Source organism: Periplaneta americana, chromosome 1 (genome assembly GCF_040183065.1).
Source record: "Periplaneta americana isolate PAMFEO1 chromosome 1, P.americana_PAMFEO1_priV1, whole genome shotgun sequence".
NCBI classification, from domain to species: domain Eukaryota; kingdom Metazoa; phylum Arthropoda; class Insecta; order Blattodea; family Blattidae; genus Periplaneta; species Periplaneta americana.
The window spans coordinates 40,386,333-40,403,792 of NC_091117.1; the positions used below are offsets into that span (position 1 = coordinate 40,386,333).

Sequence of the window (17,460 nt, forward strand, 5' to 3'; positions counted from 1 at the left end):
GTGCAGATGTCTCTACAGGACTGCGAGACTGTAGCGGTCTCTAATGATAAAATAAAGAAATAAAAAATCATATTCTTAAAGAACGTATCGTTGCAAATTTTCCTTTATAATAAGTTCTACATAGTTGCGGAAAGGGAATATTATTCAGAACTTAAAGCCAACATGCTAATGTAAATAAAGCCTTACTCAAAATACAATTTATAAGTGTATTTTTTCATGAATGTAATTACTTGCAGTTTTTAATCCATAAATATAAGTCTCTACACGTTTGAGGGTCCTTCAAACTGCCATTCCCTTCTGAATTAGTGTCTAATGCGTAGATTGTCCTTGACGGACTGTAAATTAAAATAATATTAGTGTTGGTAACAGGAAGAAGTTGACATGGTATGTCGTAATTTTTACAAATAAAATATGTAAATATTGTTCAAAAGTCATCGTATTCATTTCGCAGATATTTTATTTAAAAAAATAAATAAAAAAAAAGAACACTACACTTGATCAACCACTGAGCAACACAAAGATGCCATTCCCGATTTTATAACAATAATAAATGCAACATAATATTTACTCTCACTCATTTCATTCAATCAGTGTTCTGTTTAAGGGCAGATCTTTTACTGCAAACCCAGCATTCTCCAATCTTTCCTAATAATAAATAATGACTCACGAGTTTTATGTATTTTATTGTTAGAAAAAAAAAATTAGGTTATAAGACGTAAGTCTACATCGTATAACTAATTTATTTAGTATCATTATTACAGTACACATTATTACCTATTATTCTAACAGCAGTTTGATGGTTTATTATAAGAAAAAACCAAAAATTCCGCAATGTAATTTAGATATCGTTGAAGCAAGTTGTATCTGATGATGCCGTAAAAGACGAAAACGTTTATACATTATTTATATTTCATACTATTATTAATATTAAATTGATAAATGAAGAGTCCACTGCAAGAATGATGGATGTCATTTGGAATACATTTTGCAGGAGAAGCGATTGAAAGTTTGAAATGCTTAGCGCTTAAAGCTTAACTGTGATTTTCCGATCATTACTGGACAATGACTATCAGTGTTAATGCCATATAACTCTCTATGTACATTCTATGTGTCTTAAGCTATGCATTGACAGTCTTGGTTCATTTTCGACAAGAAAGTGACATCCATCATTCTTGCAGTGGACTCTTCAAATCATAAGATTGAACATTTTAACATTATTTATTGTATTTAATAACTGACTTATCTGAAAATAAAAACAAAATTGTAAATTAAAAGATTATAGTAAACTGCATTAATATGGAATGAAACGATTTCTTCTTTTACCTCACTGAATAATTACTTTTTGGAAATATACAAGAATTCGAACAGAATTACCTACCAAAAGTGTTATATACAAACGTTACAAATAAATTTAAAATTCTTGAAAATTCATTTGCTGATAATGAATACATACCGCCACAAATATTATTCTACATTCAAATTAAATTTGATTAAAGAAGCATTTTTAGATTGTGTGTAAATATTTTGGACATTTTGTCATGGATAAGCCCATATAATATCTTATAAAAGAGTGGCATACCACGGGCCTTGGATTGAAAAAAATAGCAATGTTTCATTCAACTGCAGAATGATGTGTGAATAATGTCAAAATTGATAGTTCTCAGTTTTTATAGTGGTCTATATAGGCCTAATATTGACTCGGAAAATTAATTCTTCACAGTATCCAGAGTTAGGCGTATAGAATTAAATACAACATTTTTCTGGCATATTTTCCCACCAGTTTAGCAGATTCTAGGAGTCAGCGAGAACTTATCTGACAGAGTTAGCAACACTGATAACATCGGTGTTCAGTTGTTAATATCAACAAGAACAGAGCAGGCACGTGCTTAGATTCTTGATGCTGCCACTTTTTCTTATACGGCAAACACGGTTTAAAGGAAGTATGGAATATTCGACGTTCCATACAGCAGTAGTGGAAATAACATTTATTTATAAAAGACATCATTATGTCTTTTCTACGCTCTTTCGTGAGGAAAACAAAGACTTCGTTATCTAAAGAGCCGTTGTTAATGCAAGCTATACATCGTTGTTCTTTAATCCTGGCACATAGAATACCAGACAGACTTCGTATTCGCTATTTTATTCCTCACATATCCGTTTGGCTTCCCTTATCAGCACCGTTTGTGACGTCATATCGTGTGACCTCTAAAGCTTGTGTTAATTTGCAGTTGTATATATATATATACACCTGCCACAAATTTTGACGTTTGTCAAACCAGGAATTCAGCATGAGAGCCACTGTTATCATTACAGCTCAGATATTATATCAAAACAAATTAGCCTGCAGAAGTGTGCGAAATATCTACAAACAATTATTAAGACCTACTAGATTATGCACTATACGACAGTACCTTAACTAGGTTAGTATGTAATAGACCTACAGTGTAACAGGATAGGCATATTTTGGTGTTGTTTAAATAGTAGCGTTTCAGGCTACAAATCCAGTAGACGCAGGTTCGAGTCTGGCTGGAAAAAACAAACTTATTTGCCACTGGAATTGGATGTTATTTTTTTAATCCATTTACATTAAGATATTACGAGTTCTTAGTAATTTGTTGCCATTTTTTGTCTTTTTTTTTTTCCAAACATTTATTTTGTATAATATGAGCGTTGTATTTTCTTGTACTGCCCTCCAGTACTCTCGCGGCATACATTTGTAATCCACTGCTGTTTATTGCGTAATCACATCTCTGCTTTCAGTGCTGATAGCATGAAATTTTCAGTACCTTCCTGTTACAGTTCAGCTCTGATGTCTAAAATATTTGGGTGTAATTGTGACTTTCTTCTGTGTAGTAATAATAAAATTATCCGCGCGAGTGTTGGCGCCAGTGTTTTTAACAGGCGAGAATTGAAGCGCGTATTTTAGATTTCCTTATTTGTAATGTGATATATTTCTATAAGCCATTCATAAGACATTTTTACACATATTTTCTATTTTTGCAGTGGTTATTTTATCCTGCAATATAAAAGATTACGTGGACATATTTGATAATACAGAACATGAAACAGGCATGAACTTGAACCTAATAATGACAAATTTTAGGTGTAGAAAATTATAACTGTAGAGTGTAGACTATAATAATCAACAATTAAGCCTATATAATAATAATAATAATAATAATAATAATAATAATAATAATAACAATAGAGTTTTTATTTACATCGTTTGCATCGTGAACTCATATTTTATTGACATCACTGACTTATACATTAAAGTTCAAATAGAGTTACGTTGTTATATTACAAATAGTTTAATGGAATCAGTGAAGTAATGTTACTAATATATATATATATATATATATATATATATATATATATATATAATACACATACAGGGTGAACCGTAAGTAATATCATTAATTTCAGGGGGTTATTCTTTGAGATATTTCAAACAAAAAAAGTTTAAACAATTTTGTTCGTTTTGCTTCCTTTTCGAGATAAAAAATTGTTTTATATAAAACATTTAATAGCGTGTTTTGAAAAGTCGTTGATTGAATACCCAATATGCTCATTCAGTCTAAGAGAGCAGTGAATTATAACAATAAATGGTCGAAAGAATTTTAGTTTATCCTTTAAATGTGCAGAAAATTGATCCGAACAAATGTAACTTTTCGTTCTGCAAAGGAATTTTACAGTGTTACATTTGTTCGGATCAAATTTCTGCACATTTAAAGGACAAAACTAAAATTCTTTTAATAATTTATCGTAATATACTGCTCTCTTAAACTGACTGAGCATATTGGGAATTTGAATAATTTCGAGGGAAAAATTGTTCCGGAGCCGGGTATCGAACCCGGGACCTTTGGTTTAACGTACGTTAAACGTTTGGTACGTTAAACCAAAGGTCCCGGGTTCGATACCCGGCTCCGGAACAATTTTTCCCTCGAAATTATTCAAATCAACTTTACAGGGAGTTATGCCTGAAATCTTGATTTGCATATTGGGAATTTATTCAATGACTTTCCCAAAACACACTATGAAATGTTCCATATAAAATTATTTTTATCTCGAAAAGGAAGCAAAAACGAGCAAAATTATATTAAAATTGTTTGTTTGAAATATCTTAAAGAATAACCCCCCCCCCCGAAACTAATGACATTACTTACGGTTCATCCAGTTATATATAAGATTAATTACAATGTAATCCGCGCGAGCTCTATAGGGTTAAATGCATTATACCATCCTCGCCACATATTAAAGGACGTCCTCGTCTTGGAAAAATAACTGTTCATACTTCTTATAACAGTCAAATGGAACGATCCAAAGGGCTCAGTCCTTAGTCCTAATAATAATAATAATAATAATAATAATAATAATAATAATAATAATAATAATAATAATAATAATAATAACAATAATAATAATAGGGGAAAGGAACTGGCCATCCTACCCCATTATCTCCTGGCCTGGTTGCCTCATAAGTGGTGCCTTGCTGGTATCACTTATGAAGTTCAAACCTGTCTTCGGACAGTTTACACAATTATGATAATAATAATAATAATAATAATAATAATAATAATAATAATAATAATAATAATAATAATAGGGGAAAGGAATAATCTCCTGGTCTGGTTGCTTCATAAGTGGTGCCTTGTTATCATTTATGAGGTACAGAACCTTCGGACAGTTGACTAAAAACAACAACAATAATAATAATAATAATAATAATAATAATAATAATAATAGCTTGTAGATAAGGAAATAACAAAATATGATCGTAACAGATTTTATGGCTCCTAGTCTAGAAGTAAAATAATAATAATAATAGAGGAAAGGAATAATCTCCTGGCCTAGTTGCTTCATAAGTGTTGCCTTGTTGGTATTATTTATGAGGTTCAGAACCTTCGGACAGTTGACTAAACAACAACAATAATAATAGTAATAATAATAATAATAATAATAATAATAATAGTAATAGTAATAATAATAATAATAATAATAGCTTGTAGATAAGGAAATAATAAAATATGATCGTAACAGATTTTATGGCTCCTAGTCTAGAAGACGTTTTCGAAGTATAATAATAATAATAATAATAATAATAATAATAATAATAATAATAATACACTTTTTAGAAACAAAGAATGAGACTTGAGATAATCCCAGCTATGTATACTGTGAATTCTATGAACGGTGCTGGAACTAGTGTCCCTGGGCATACATGCTATGGGAGGCTTCATTCGAGTCTATACCTGTATACATAATGGTCTTTAGGAAAGCGTTTTGGAAATGAGCGATGACACCGTCGAGTCGTGTCATTTGCGTGAGAAACCCATATCGTGCGCCGCTCTCACTCTCTCATCAGGGTCGGAAGCTAAATCCGAGAAGCGAGCCCGCGAACTGACCTTTCCCAAGCCAAAGTCGGGGAAGCCGTCCTATCTCGCATCCCACTCCGGGACCCCGCACGTGGAGCCGCAACTATTGGAGGGGGGTACACACGAACTCTCTCGGGACACTTCGGGTCTATTCGTACTTACCGTGACGTCACTCTGCGCATGAGCATTGGAGCCTGGTGCGCCACTCCCCCCGACGTCGGTCCTAGTACGAAGACTACCTTGCCACGTGCTGTTAGTAGGGGAAGCGAAGTAAATACCATAACTCGAACACAATATACTCTGACGAGCAGCTTGCTTCATGTGGATCTCTCATTCAGTCCGTGGTTTGCCGGCAACATTGTCGGATGTACAGCTTAATGCTCTTGAGACATTTCTACCTCTGTGCAGTATCGTATCGGTATGGAGGATATCTGGGAAAAAACACAAAAGGAATGGATAAAGAATTTATTACTCGCCTATAAACCGAATACATTACCCGGTAAGAAATCTACTAACCGTTATCAGCAATTATATAGATTTTTTTAATTAATGTTAGTTACTTATTGTTTTGGAATTTTATGAACTTATAGGCTGATACGATAGTAGTTTTATTAGGAGAGATAAAACACGCAGAGGGAAATAATAGTTTCATACAGGTTAATTAAAATTGAATTTTATATATTTGGTATGTTTTGGATAAAACTGTTATTGATGTAGGTAGATTATTTACTGTTAGGTTCTAGTATGGTTATTCACTTAGTAAATTATTCTCAAAGCTGCAGTGAGTGATTTTATATGATATATGTTGAATTTTTGCTTGTTAAAATGGCCAATTCAATTTAATTTAATATTAATAAGAGTAACTGCATCAGTTATTTATATCTTTCTACAAATTGACGGTTTACAGTACATTTTACAGTTTTATTTTTTCAGAATATATTACTGGATTGCATCAAAAAAATTATTCTCTATATTATATTTTGAAGGTGGATTCTAACACATTTCCACACACACAAACACATCTACACTTTTAATGTGTTTTGTCTGCATAGAAACAAAATTAATATAATATTTGAAAATTTGCTAACTATAAATTTAAACAATTCTAGATTTTGTTTCAATATTTTTAATTCAGTCTAACGATTTAATTTCGAGAACTATTTCTTTAATACGAATATTTTACTGTGATTTATCGTTTCATTTTTAAACATTTTAAATTAAATTATTTTAAAAACACAGGATATGCCGTATTTAGGCCTGCATTATATACATAACTACGTAAAAATGTTATCCAATACGAGACATTATCGTATTCATGTGTATTTTATTCTTTGTTCCTATTAAGGGGACACTCAACTATATTTTGGAACTTTTTTTCCTATTTGACCAATCTTTTTCAAATTTGGAGAAAAAGTTTACATGGAAAGTAACATGCAAAATCTCAGCCAATTAGATATCCAATAATTTTCAAAATAACAAATATTTCAATTTTTAATCAATCATTAATTGAAATATCACTTTTAATTGTCATTTTTTATTTTTTGGCTTTGTGCATTTGACTGTGACTTCTCAATGAATAGGGGAAGAATTCTGCGTATTGATTTAGTTCTGTCCTGTAAATTAGTGTAGAAATTTAATTTTTCATTTCTATGACACTTTTCTCCAATTTTTAAGTTGAGTGTCCCCTTAAAGGAAATGTGAAGGATATGTTACATGTTTTTATTTACGTTATATGTTTGCACTGTTGCAGATAACCTGTGGAGCCGAGTGTCCGAGATGGTGGGCTATTTCAATACGGAAGATGGATCGGGCCGCGGAGGCGGAGGGCAGCTGGAGCGCGGCGTGGAGTGCGCCGGGGGCCCGATGTTGCCCGAGCAGCACCCGGAGGAGCGGGAAGCCCCCGTCAAACGTCTCGTCTGCAGCCCGGACTTGCCCGTATTCTCGCTCACCCAGGCCTTCGAGGAGGCGGCGGCAGCGGCCGTCGTGGAGTCGTCATCCCCCACAGCAGCGGCGACGGTGCCCGCCGACAAGGTGTACGAGTGCTCTTTCTGCCATAAGACTTTCCCGCAGAAGAACACTTACCAGAACCACCTGCGTTCTCACGGCAAGGAGGGCGAGGATCCCTACCAGTGCAACATCTGCGGCAAGACGTTCGCCGTCCCGGCGCGCCTCACGCGGCACTACAGAACGCACACGGGGGAGAAACCGTACCAGTGCGAGTACTGCAGCAAGTCCTTCTCGGTGAAGGAGAACTTGAGCGTTCACCGACGCATCCACACCAAGGAGCGGCCCTACAAGTGCGATATTTGCGCCAGGGCGTTCGAACACAGCGGTAAGCTGCATCGCCACATGCGGATCCACACGGGAGAACGCCCCCACAAGTGCGGCGTTTGCGCCAAAACCTTCATACAGAGCGGGCAACTCGTGATCCACATGCGCACTCACACAGGTGAGAAGCCGTACGTGTGTGCGGCGTGCGGGAAGGGCTTCACCTGTTCTAAACAACTGAAGGTGCACACCCGCACACACACCGGGGAAAAACCTTACTCCTGCGATATCTGTGGGAAAGCGTTCGGGTATAACCACGTGCTCAAGCTGCATCAGGTGGCGCATTATGGGGAGAAAGTGTACAAGTGCACTATCTGCAGCCAGACATTTACGTCCAAGAAAAGTATGGAGGTCCACATTAAGAGCCACTCGGAGTCCACGGCCGCGGCGCGTAGCCCCCAGCCTCCCCCGGTGTCCTCTGCCGTAAGACAGAATGCGGATATGGGGGAGTCTTCGTGCGCGTCGTCCAGCAGCGATAAGGAGAACAAGGGGGACAGCGATTGTGAGCCCCCGCCTAGGGTTCCCTCCTTACAAAGTGAATTCGACCCCGCGGAGGTACGATCCACATCCCCGTCCACAGCTGTGCAATTCTCCCCGCCCCCGCCTCTGCCTCAGCAAGAGCACGAGCAGCAACATCATCATCATCAGCAGCAGCAGCAACATCATCATCATCATCATCAGCAACAACAGCAGCAGCAGCAGCAACAACAACAACAACAACCGCACCCCAATATGCGGGAGCTTTGTTACTACCTCTACCCCAGCGGTGCTCCTTACCAGCAGCGCTCCTCGGCGTCCACTTCTGGCGTCAATCCGGTGCTGTTGGCCGTCGCCGCCGCAGCGTCCGAAGGCAGGAGTCTGTCGCCTCTTCCAGGCACTGAGGACCGCGACGATGACGACATCGTGGTCTTTAGAAGACGCCAGGAAGAAGAGCCGGCTCTGCCGGTCACCGAACCTTCTGTGTACCTGTGCCCGGAGCCCTTGGCCTCCATGCAACGGCGGTCATCGCCGTATCACTTCCAGCTGCCGCCTCCAGAGTACCTGGAAGAACCAGTTCACATTAGTCTGCCTCTCACACCAGCCTACAGTAGTTCCAGTAGTAGCAGCAGCAGCTCCAGCAGTGGCTGCAGTACCGCCAGCAGCAGCAGGAGGAGAAGGCCAGAAGAGCCAGAGGAGCCAGAAATAGAGTCCTCGGTCCTCGTAGAGGAGCAGGATCCTCTGCTGACACCTCCGAGCAGCAACCCCGTGAGTCCAGTACCTTCTACCTCACCAGACCCCATCGACCTCGCTACAGTCAGCAGGGAGGCTCTGATCCTCCCCCCACGAAAACGCTCAAAAATGATACTCAAGTCCATGGAGACGGCAGAGCCTGAAGTGGTGTCCGTCCGGTCCAGGTCCGTCATCCACTACGCTAGAGCTTCGTAATAAGACTTCTCAAGAGTAAGAAGGTATAGTTCTAAATGATCTCACAGACTGACCTTCTAGCTAGCTGTCGAAACCTCAAAAATGTCTGTGATAAATGTGGTATTCAGGCCTGTAAGGCAAAACAGTTTTCCATTCCCAGCAAATCAAAACTTTTGATCATTTGCTCTAATTGTGTGCATCATGGAACTGGCACAGTTTTAAATGACAAAGACTTCACGAAGCAATAATGTCAGCCCTTGCGACTTCGTATCGAGTCTAAGCACGAAAATTGGAAAGAGAAATCAGTGTTCAGTGTCTTTTATTATGCCTGTTTTTGGACTGGACTTAAACAGTCTCATTCTAAAAGAAGTTGCTCGTTTTTCTCAACATTTGTTTACTTACTTTATACACTTATGTAGGTACTTGTATTATTTCATGCACAAAACGGGCTGTAGGATGCCGAGTACCAAATCGAACCTTTGAGAAAGAGTATGTTCACCATGTGCATGCATTGTATATATTTTAAAATACCAATACTGTAAAAAATAATACTGTAGTCTTACTGTTGTACCGCCACTAACTGGCAAGTTCCTTATGAAAATGAGCAGTTATATACATTACTGATTTGTATATAGAACTTTCAGCATGTATGTAGCTATAATAGAAAGAAATATGAGTGGTACGTGCCATGTAACTGGTTGTCAATATTAGGTGTTGTAGCTTAATTAGTCTGTCAGAGATATAGATTCTGAAAACCTTATCTTGTGTTTGTAAAGGAGCCCCGTAGGGAGGGCCAGTATGCATTAATACGATCCAAGAAGTCTTGGCAATAAGAAGTTAATCGATAATAGATGCAAGCACTTGGTCTGAGGCGTTGTCATTAACAGTCAGGAAGTAGCATTATTGTCATATAGGTTTATTAAGTACTGAAATCTTGGGTAAACCATACAATGTGTTCACATCTTAATGATAATGTTCAGTTTTCTTTCTAGTCATTTAATTCTTTCCAAATTTTTATCAATAAACTAGAGCTACTTCTAAAAAAAATCGCCAAAACCAGTGTTTGCTATATCAAATGGACGAAGTCCAAAATTCAAAAGATGTTTATAAATCCAGTTTAGTCAGATTGCTTTATTCGAAAGACACTTATTGATATATATATATTTTTTTTTTCGTTACTTTCTTTTAAACTATATAAAAAATTATTTTGGAATATAATTCGCAAAAGTCAATCATTATTGGACAAACTGTTTCATAATAGCCTGCTGTTAGTATTTCACTGAAATATTGATTTTATTGATCTTCGATAGCTAATGGCTGAGCCGTTTACACATGTGTCTGATTTTCTATCACTATATACACTAGGTCAAAAGAAAGATAACTAATGTGATCAAGAAAGTGTGCGAGTCTTTATAAACAATGTCTTATGTCACCGTCTTACTGAATATACTGTATAGGTTGAAATATCAATCATGTTGTACTGTAAAATTACATATTTACACACAAAAGTTGAATCCAAAAATGTAAGAATTATCTGTGTCTACATATTTTATAAGCACAAATCTGATTTTTCATTCATTTTTCATATCACTGGATAAGACTTATGGCTTTAAACCAGAAAAATGTGGTTATTTTTTTTAACATTGACTCACTCCATTGCACGATAAGTATATTTTCATTTCAGATAAACGGAACAATCATGTTTGTAAGCAGATTGTTATTTCATGTAATTAGATGTTTTTATACCCACATAAAATGATAATGGGTTAAGACTTTTGAGCTTGGCGATAGTACTAAAAGAGTCTAGTGTAACTTATGTCAGGTAGAGAGATTTAAGTTGGCGCCTTGAAAGAGGTCTTCTGTTCAGATGAAATATTTCCTTAAAATACATTTGTAACTTATTCCCACAATTTTATTATACCTCATTGTTGATAGTGTCTGCAGGGTCAAATGCAATAAATGATGTTATGTTCCCTTTGTAAAAGGTTGTGTCAGTGTTGAGGATTCCCGATATGTGATGAATTGATTCCAGGAAGTTTGCATTTCGTAAGTTGCATTTATAAAGTAAATAAAAATTAATGATACTTTTTTTTTGCTTCGTAAAATGAAAACTTTCATTTTAAACATTATCACTTCATATTAATAAAAAAATTATATTGTTCTGTTCAAAGTACTTTCATTTTCGGATTTGATACATTTAAATTGTCCTTTTGACCTAGCACTGAAACTCATAAATGTAATAATTATTTTTTAAAAATATAAATAATTTTCCTGTATTAGTGTCTGTCGTATTTTAACCTTCAAGGTCTGTTTGAATTTCACTGTTTCGCTTTCACTCCACTTCCAGAGATATGTCCAGATCTAGCTATGTGTACGTTTAGACTAAGTCAGGTCATATATAGTGTAGTATTGTCAGGATGGCCAAAATTTTATTTTTATTATTATGCTGTTATATTAATAAACATGTTTGCATAATTGTCATAGAATGACAGTAAATTCAATCTAGAATATGAAGTGCAATATCATAAGACCAAATTATGTATAATTGGAGCTTTAGAGTCTTTTAACACATACTTTTTAATAAAAGTAATTTTTTTAATAATTTCATTTGGTGCATTTCATAATTTTAAGTTTTGATGTTAAACACAAGTTATAGTTGACTGTATTTGGTGCAAAACATTGAAATAATTTTCATTAAAGAAATGGTGTAAGCTATTCGTAATGTTTTGAGATTTCAGAAATCGTATTACTGCAAACTACGTTAGTGTTAAGTGTATTTAATGGCATGGCGAAGTTAATACTGAGGATTGTTTTATGTCTGACTGTGTCCGTGTGAAAGACAGTCCCGTTGGCAGTGGAAATGGTACAAAGGAAAAGGTTACCGTGATTGGTTGGTAGGAGTATAGCAAGCGACCAATTACGTCTTCCATTGTCAATATTCATGGAATGTAATAACCAGGGTTTATTTTCTATTTTTAATTTCTTAGTGGCCAGTGTAAACGAATTCGGTCACCTTGGAAAGAGAACAAAATATTCTGAACGTCTCCAATAGGAGATTTGTAATTTTCATTTAAAGCTTTTGAAGAAATTAAGCTCTGGTCTAGCTTATTGTGAAAACCACAAACCACTGGTTAATGTATGTGCAAATAATAAAAAAAAAGCTTATTATATTTACACGTGTATTTTAATTGTATATATATAATACCTTTCAACATTTTCAATTAAGGCAATGGATCTCTGAAATTTTAAACTTTTAAATTTTCCGTCTTATGAAACTGAAATTTTTATCACATTACAGGCTATATGGGCGTGCATCATACAAATTTTCATTATGATATTTCAAGTAATTTTTTTATTGTATTAGCATCGTATAAATTATTGCTCTTTCATAATTCAAATTGTTTTCCCCTTGAAAAAAATCCTCTATTCCTTATACATGAATAAGAAAAATGACACATTTATGCTTTTTGCATTTAGAAAGCATGTTTTTGAGAAAAAATTAACATTCTAGCCCCCCCCCTCACCAATACAACATCAACAATTGATGTTTATAATATTTTAATCAGTACAATGAAAGGATATAAGGATCTGTCAGTTTATTTTATGAACATTATGCATAATTTCAACCATTTGAAGAAAACTTTTGTTCATTAGAAGAGCATTTTGAAGTCTAAAATGTGCTGAAAATCAGAAAGTTGAGAAAATGACTGATAAATGAGAACATGCTGCAACACGTCCATGCACCATTCCCTTTCAATTTAATTTTAATGAGCTTAAAATGACACCATTTTTATCGATCCATAGCCTTAATGTAGGAATGAAAACATCATATTCCCATGATCTAAATAATATTCATAATCAGGACCCGGATTTTAATGCCACGTGTAATATTTTATTTATAAATTCTGATCATGCCTCCCCAATTACAGAAACATTTAATTAAAAAATAAATCCCATTTAGAACTCTAGGTCATTTTTTAGTTTTGCGTCGTTAATATATACTTTATGCAATCTATTTTGTCATTTTCTAAAATTTACAAACAACTTGGAATTTTTAATAAATATTTCCACCATGAACCTCTGTGCATTACCTCACTGCAACGTCTTCTAAATAAGTCGCACGCGCATTTAAATACCAGATAAATTTGAAATTACATTTTTTCACTTAATACTTATACAAATATATGTCACTTTGTCTCAGATTGTTAAAAGTTAAAATTCTCAAATTCTACAACTATTTCCTAACGACTGCAGCGCATGTATGTGGGTACTCTCAATACGGGGAAAATATTATGTAAAACTACAGGTTTTGCATTCTGTACACAATATATATTGTGTATTTAAACTACTTTAACTAAAAAAAACGAAATCTTATCAGAGGTAGGAGCAATGAGAGAATATGTAAATATTTTTTCATTATATGTATTTAAATTAAACTATTACGAATTTTGCGTAAATATCACGGATTTCACCCCACAATTGCGACTTTACGGAAAAGCAAATCACGGCTATTTATACAGGGTGAACCGTAAGTAATGTCATTAATTTCAGACGGTTTTTCTTTGAGATATTTTCTAGGTATTTCGGACAAAAAAATGTTAATACAATTTTGCTCGTTTTTTGCTTCTTTTTCGAGATAAAAATTGTTTTATCTGAAACATTTTCATACCGTGTTTTCGGAAAGCCATTGATTTAATTCCCGATATGCTCAGTCAATTTAAGAGAGCAGTGTATTATGATAATAAATGATCGAAAGAATTTTAGTTTAGTCCTTTAAATGTGTAGAAATTTGATCCGAACAAATGTAACGTAAAATTCCTTTGCAGAACGAAAAGTTACATTTGTTCGGATCAAATTTCTACATTATTTAATGGACTAAACTACAACTCTTTCAACAGTTTATTATCATAATACATCGCTCTCTTAAATTGACTGAGCATTTTGGAAATTAATTCAATGGCTTTCCTAAAACATGCTATGAAATGTTGCATATAAAACAATTTTTATCTCGAAAAGGAAGCAAAACTGTATTAAACTTTTTTGTTTGAAATATCTCAAATAATAACCCCCTGAAATTAATGAGGTTACTTACAGTTCACATATATAGTTTTTCTAAAAAAAAAGGGGGGGGAAATATGTTTTTAGTTGGTTATTTAACGACGCTGTATCAACTACTAGGTTATTTAGCGTCGATGAGATTGGTGATAGCGAGATGATATTTGGCGAGATGAGGCCGAGGATTCGCCATAGATTACCTTGCATTCACATGGGAAATATGTTAAAGACATTTCCAATTGAGGATGAATTTCTCCAAAATGCAGAAGTTATAGATATTTCACACAGAAAAGATGTTTCATATTTCAGCTTCTGAATATTTTATTTATAAATTCCCAAATTTGGTTAATGAAAGTGAACATTACAGACTTAAAGAGGAATTTGCAGGTTACCAATGCGACACTTTTCCAGAACAGATACAAATAGGGCCAAAGCTGCAGATTCCAGAAATTAAGATGGACAAGTAAATAGTAAATACTGTATAAAACATTAAGTAATATTATGTTCGCAGCACTAAGTGTGTCCCACACTGACTTCTACTGGAAGTCTCTTCAGTGCTATGAGAAAAAAATCAGGCAGAATTCACGTCTACATCAAACACATCAACATTGGAATCACTTCAGCCAGAAAATCAAGATATCACAAGAAGAATTTGCAGAAAATCAGCTGCAGATGCAGAACATGCCACAATGCATTTCTTTTTTTCGCAGAATAAGTGACAGGTAATATGCTTTACATTTGACTTTTCCAGAAGAGGGGGGGCACACGGAATTACTGATAGCCCACCCTTTATTTTTCATATTAAATATCAAATCAACTGTAGCCATTAGAAATTTAAAATTTGCATGCTTATTATATTACATTCTTCGGTTTATGTGCAAGATAGTACTTGATCCGTTGTCTATCATCTGATATCTTCTTCTGCCTCGAACTTTTCTTCTGTTTACCATTATAAGATTATGAAAGAGAAATTATTGTTATGTTGTAAAAATGGAATTCGAGATGGTACACGTTTTCAGCATTCCGGACACCGAAAAAGTGGTTTTTCCCTTCTGTCTGTGTACAGCGATTTCTCACAAACTACTGGACGGATTTTCTTCATATTCAGTAACTACGAACCAATTTATATTAATGGGCCTTTTCTTTTAGGCCAGAAGAACAAAATGGCGCTCAACTTCAAGAATCGTTGAATTTTTTTTTGTCACTTTCATATTATATATAATACACCAACGAATAAGAAATAAGAATAATTATTAACGTCAGAAAAACCTTTTCTAAAGGAAATGTATTATTATTATTATTATTAACCATAGTGTTCTGCCCAAGGGCAGGTCTTTCACTGCAAACCCAGCATTCTCCAGTCTTTCCTATTTTCTGCCTTCCTCTTTGTCTCCTCATATGATCCATAATATCTTAATGTCGTCTATCAACTGATATCTTCTTCTGCCCCGAATTCTTCTCCCGTTCACCATTCCTTCCGGTGCATCCTTCAGTAGGCAGTTTCTTCTCAGCCAGTGACCCAACCAATAATTTTTCCCCTCCTAATCAGTTTCAGCATCATTCTTTCTTCACCCACTCTTTCCAACACAGTTTCATTTCTTATTCTGTCTGTCCACTTCACATGGTCCATTCTTCTCCATATCCACATTTCAAATGCTTCTAGTCACTTCCTTTCACTTCGTCGTTATGTCCATGTTTCTGCCCATACAATGCCACACTCCACACAAAGCACTTCACTAGTCTCTCTTCCTTAGTTCTTTTTCCAGATGTCCGCAGAAGATGCTTCTCTTTCTATTAAAATCTTCCTTCGCCATTGAATAATGATCTTTAATTTATTTCGTACACATCCAAACCAATACAATCACAAAACCTCCTGCCACTTAAGCGATCCATGTAATTATAGGGATTCTACTAATCCCCATGACATCTTTTTCATTGAACGATGCTGTATTAACTGCGACGCAATCTATAGCCGCTGAAATTGGTAATAGTGAGTTGGTCTGGCAATATCAGTCTTAGGATTTCCATTGGATTGTCTGGCATTCACTTCACAATTGTAAAGTAGCAGATCTAGCAATAGCAGTAATAATAATTTATTTAACGACGCTCTCAACTGTAGAGATTATTCACCGTCAAATTCAACGAGGGCGGGAGATAACCGACAAATTTTACCTGGAGTCATCTATCAGGATATTTTTACCTATCATAAATCTACAACAAGGGACTCAAAGACAAAGTCATGTTAAGAATTTTATCGCCTCTTCAAATCCATCGCCATCGGCGGGTTCGAACACGCAAACCTTGGGTCCAACGACCAACATGGTAACCGTCACCGAAGGCGACTATTGGTTTGTTCTATCTCAATCTGTTCTCGCTTCTTATATGTATAAAGTACAGGAAGAAGACTGAAAGTGGTACTAAGTGTATAATTGCATTGAATATGCAGTACATCTAACGACAATATTTATAAAAGTAATGTTTATGTAGCCTATATCAGCATCTGTCGCTTGGGAACAACGTAAACATTTCAACAACTATTAGCTGGAAGTTACGTCGCTGTAGAAGGGGGAAGGCTTTCTTGGGGAAGTTGATAGGCAGGACGTCTGCAGAGAAGACAGCTCATGCAAATTTCCCAGATTGTGTCTGCAACACTCGACTGCTGTGTTCTCAGAATAAGGATCAGTGCTGATATTCTGCTCAACTGCTTGAACATTCAATTTGAAGTCAGGTAAGAAACATAAGGAGAACTATCTCATTCCAACATCTCAAAATTATTATCTTTGACAGGAATGAGAAAATTCCGGCAAATGGACCATTTTCGGCAAGTTAAGATCTTCAGTCTTACAAATGGAAGAAAATGTCCGAAAACTTGTTCCAACTATTACAAACAGTAGAGATAAACAAAACCAACTACCGTTCTCGCTCGCTGTGTTCGTCGCATTTGTCTTTCGAGTCTCGCCTCGTCATTCTCGTGCGATTCGAGTCTCGCTCATCATTCTCGAAATAGCATTTGGTCGGCGTGGAAAGATTTCCTAACTTTGAATAACATAGGCCTACATCATTGAAATGAATAACATTATAAATGTTTAAATGAGACAGAAAGACAAAACAGAACAGTATCTTAGTTATCAAAATGTTCTGGTCCTATTATATGATATTACCTATGGTTTAGGAGATGGCTGGGATACATACAGAGAATGGACGAAAACAGAATTCCCAAGAGAATACTACAAGGGAAAGTCCACAACAGAAGAAGGAAAGGAAGACCTAAGAAGAGATGGCTGGATGGGGTCATCAG

General features: G+C 35.6%; 1 protein-coding gene across 2 annotated transcripts in view; it reads left to right on the forward strand.

Annotated features, from left to right (window-relative positions):
- LOC138694757 (Krueppel homolog 1-like) overlaps positions 1-12,281 on the forward strand; it is a 95,219-nt gene extending 82,938 nt beyond the window's left edge. Inside the window, exons 1-2 of one of the 2 annotated variants that reach the window (XM_069818781.1) lie at positions 5,594-5,874; positions 7,126-12,281. In XM_069818781.1, coding sequence (XP_069674882.1) covers positions 5,796-5,874; positions 7,126-9,128 — 2,082 coding nt within the window. In that variant the 5' untranslated portion in view covers positions 5,594-5,795 and the 3' untranslated portion in view covers positions 9,129-12,281. Of the gene's footprint in view, positions 1-5,593; positions 5,875-7,125 lie in introns of those variants that run through there. The other variant, XM_069818790.1, reaches the window with a different exon arrangement.
- Positions 12,282-17,460: the final 5,179 nt, after the last annotated feature.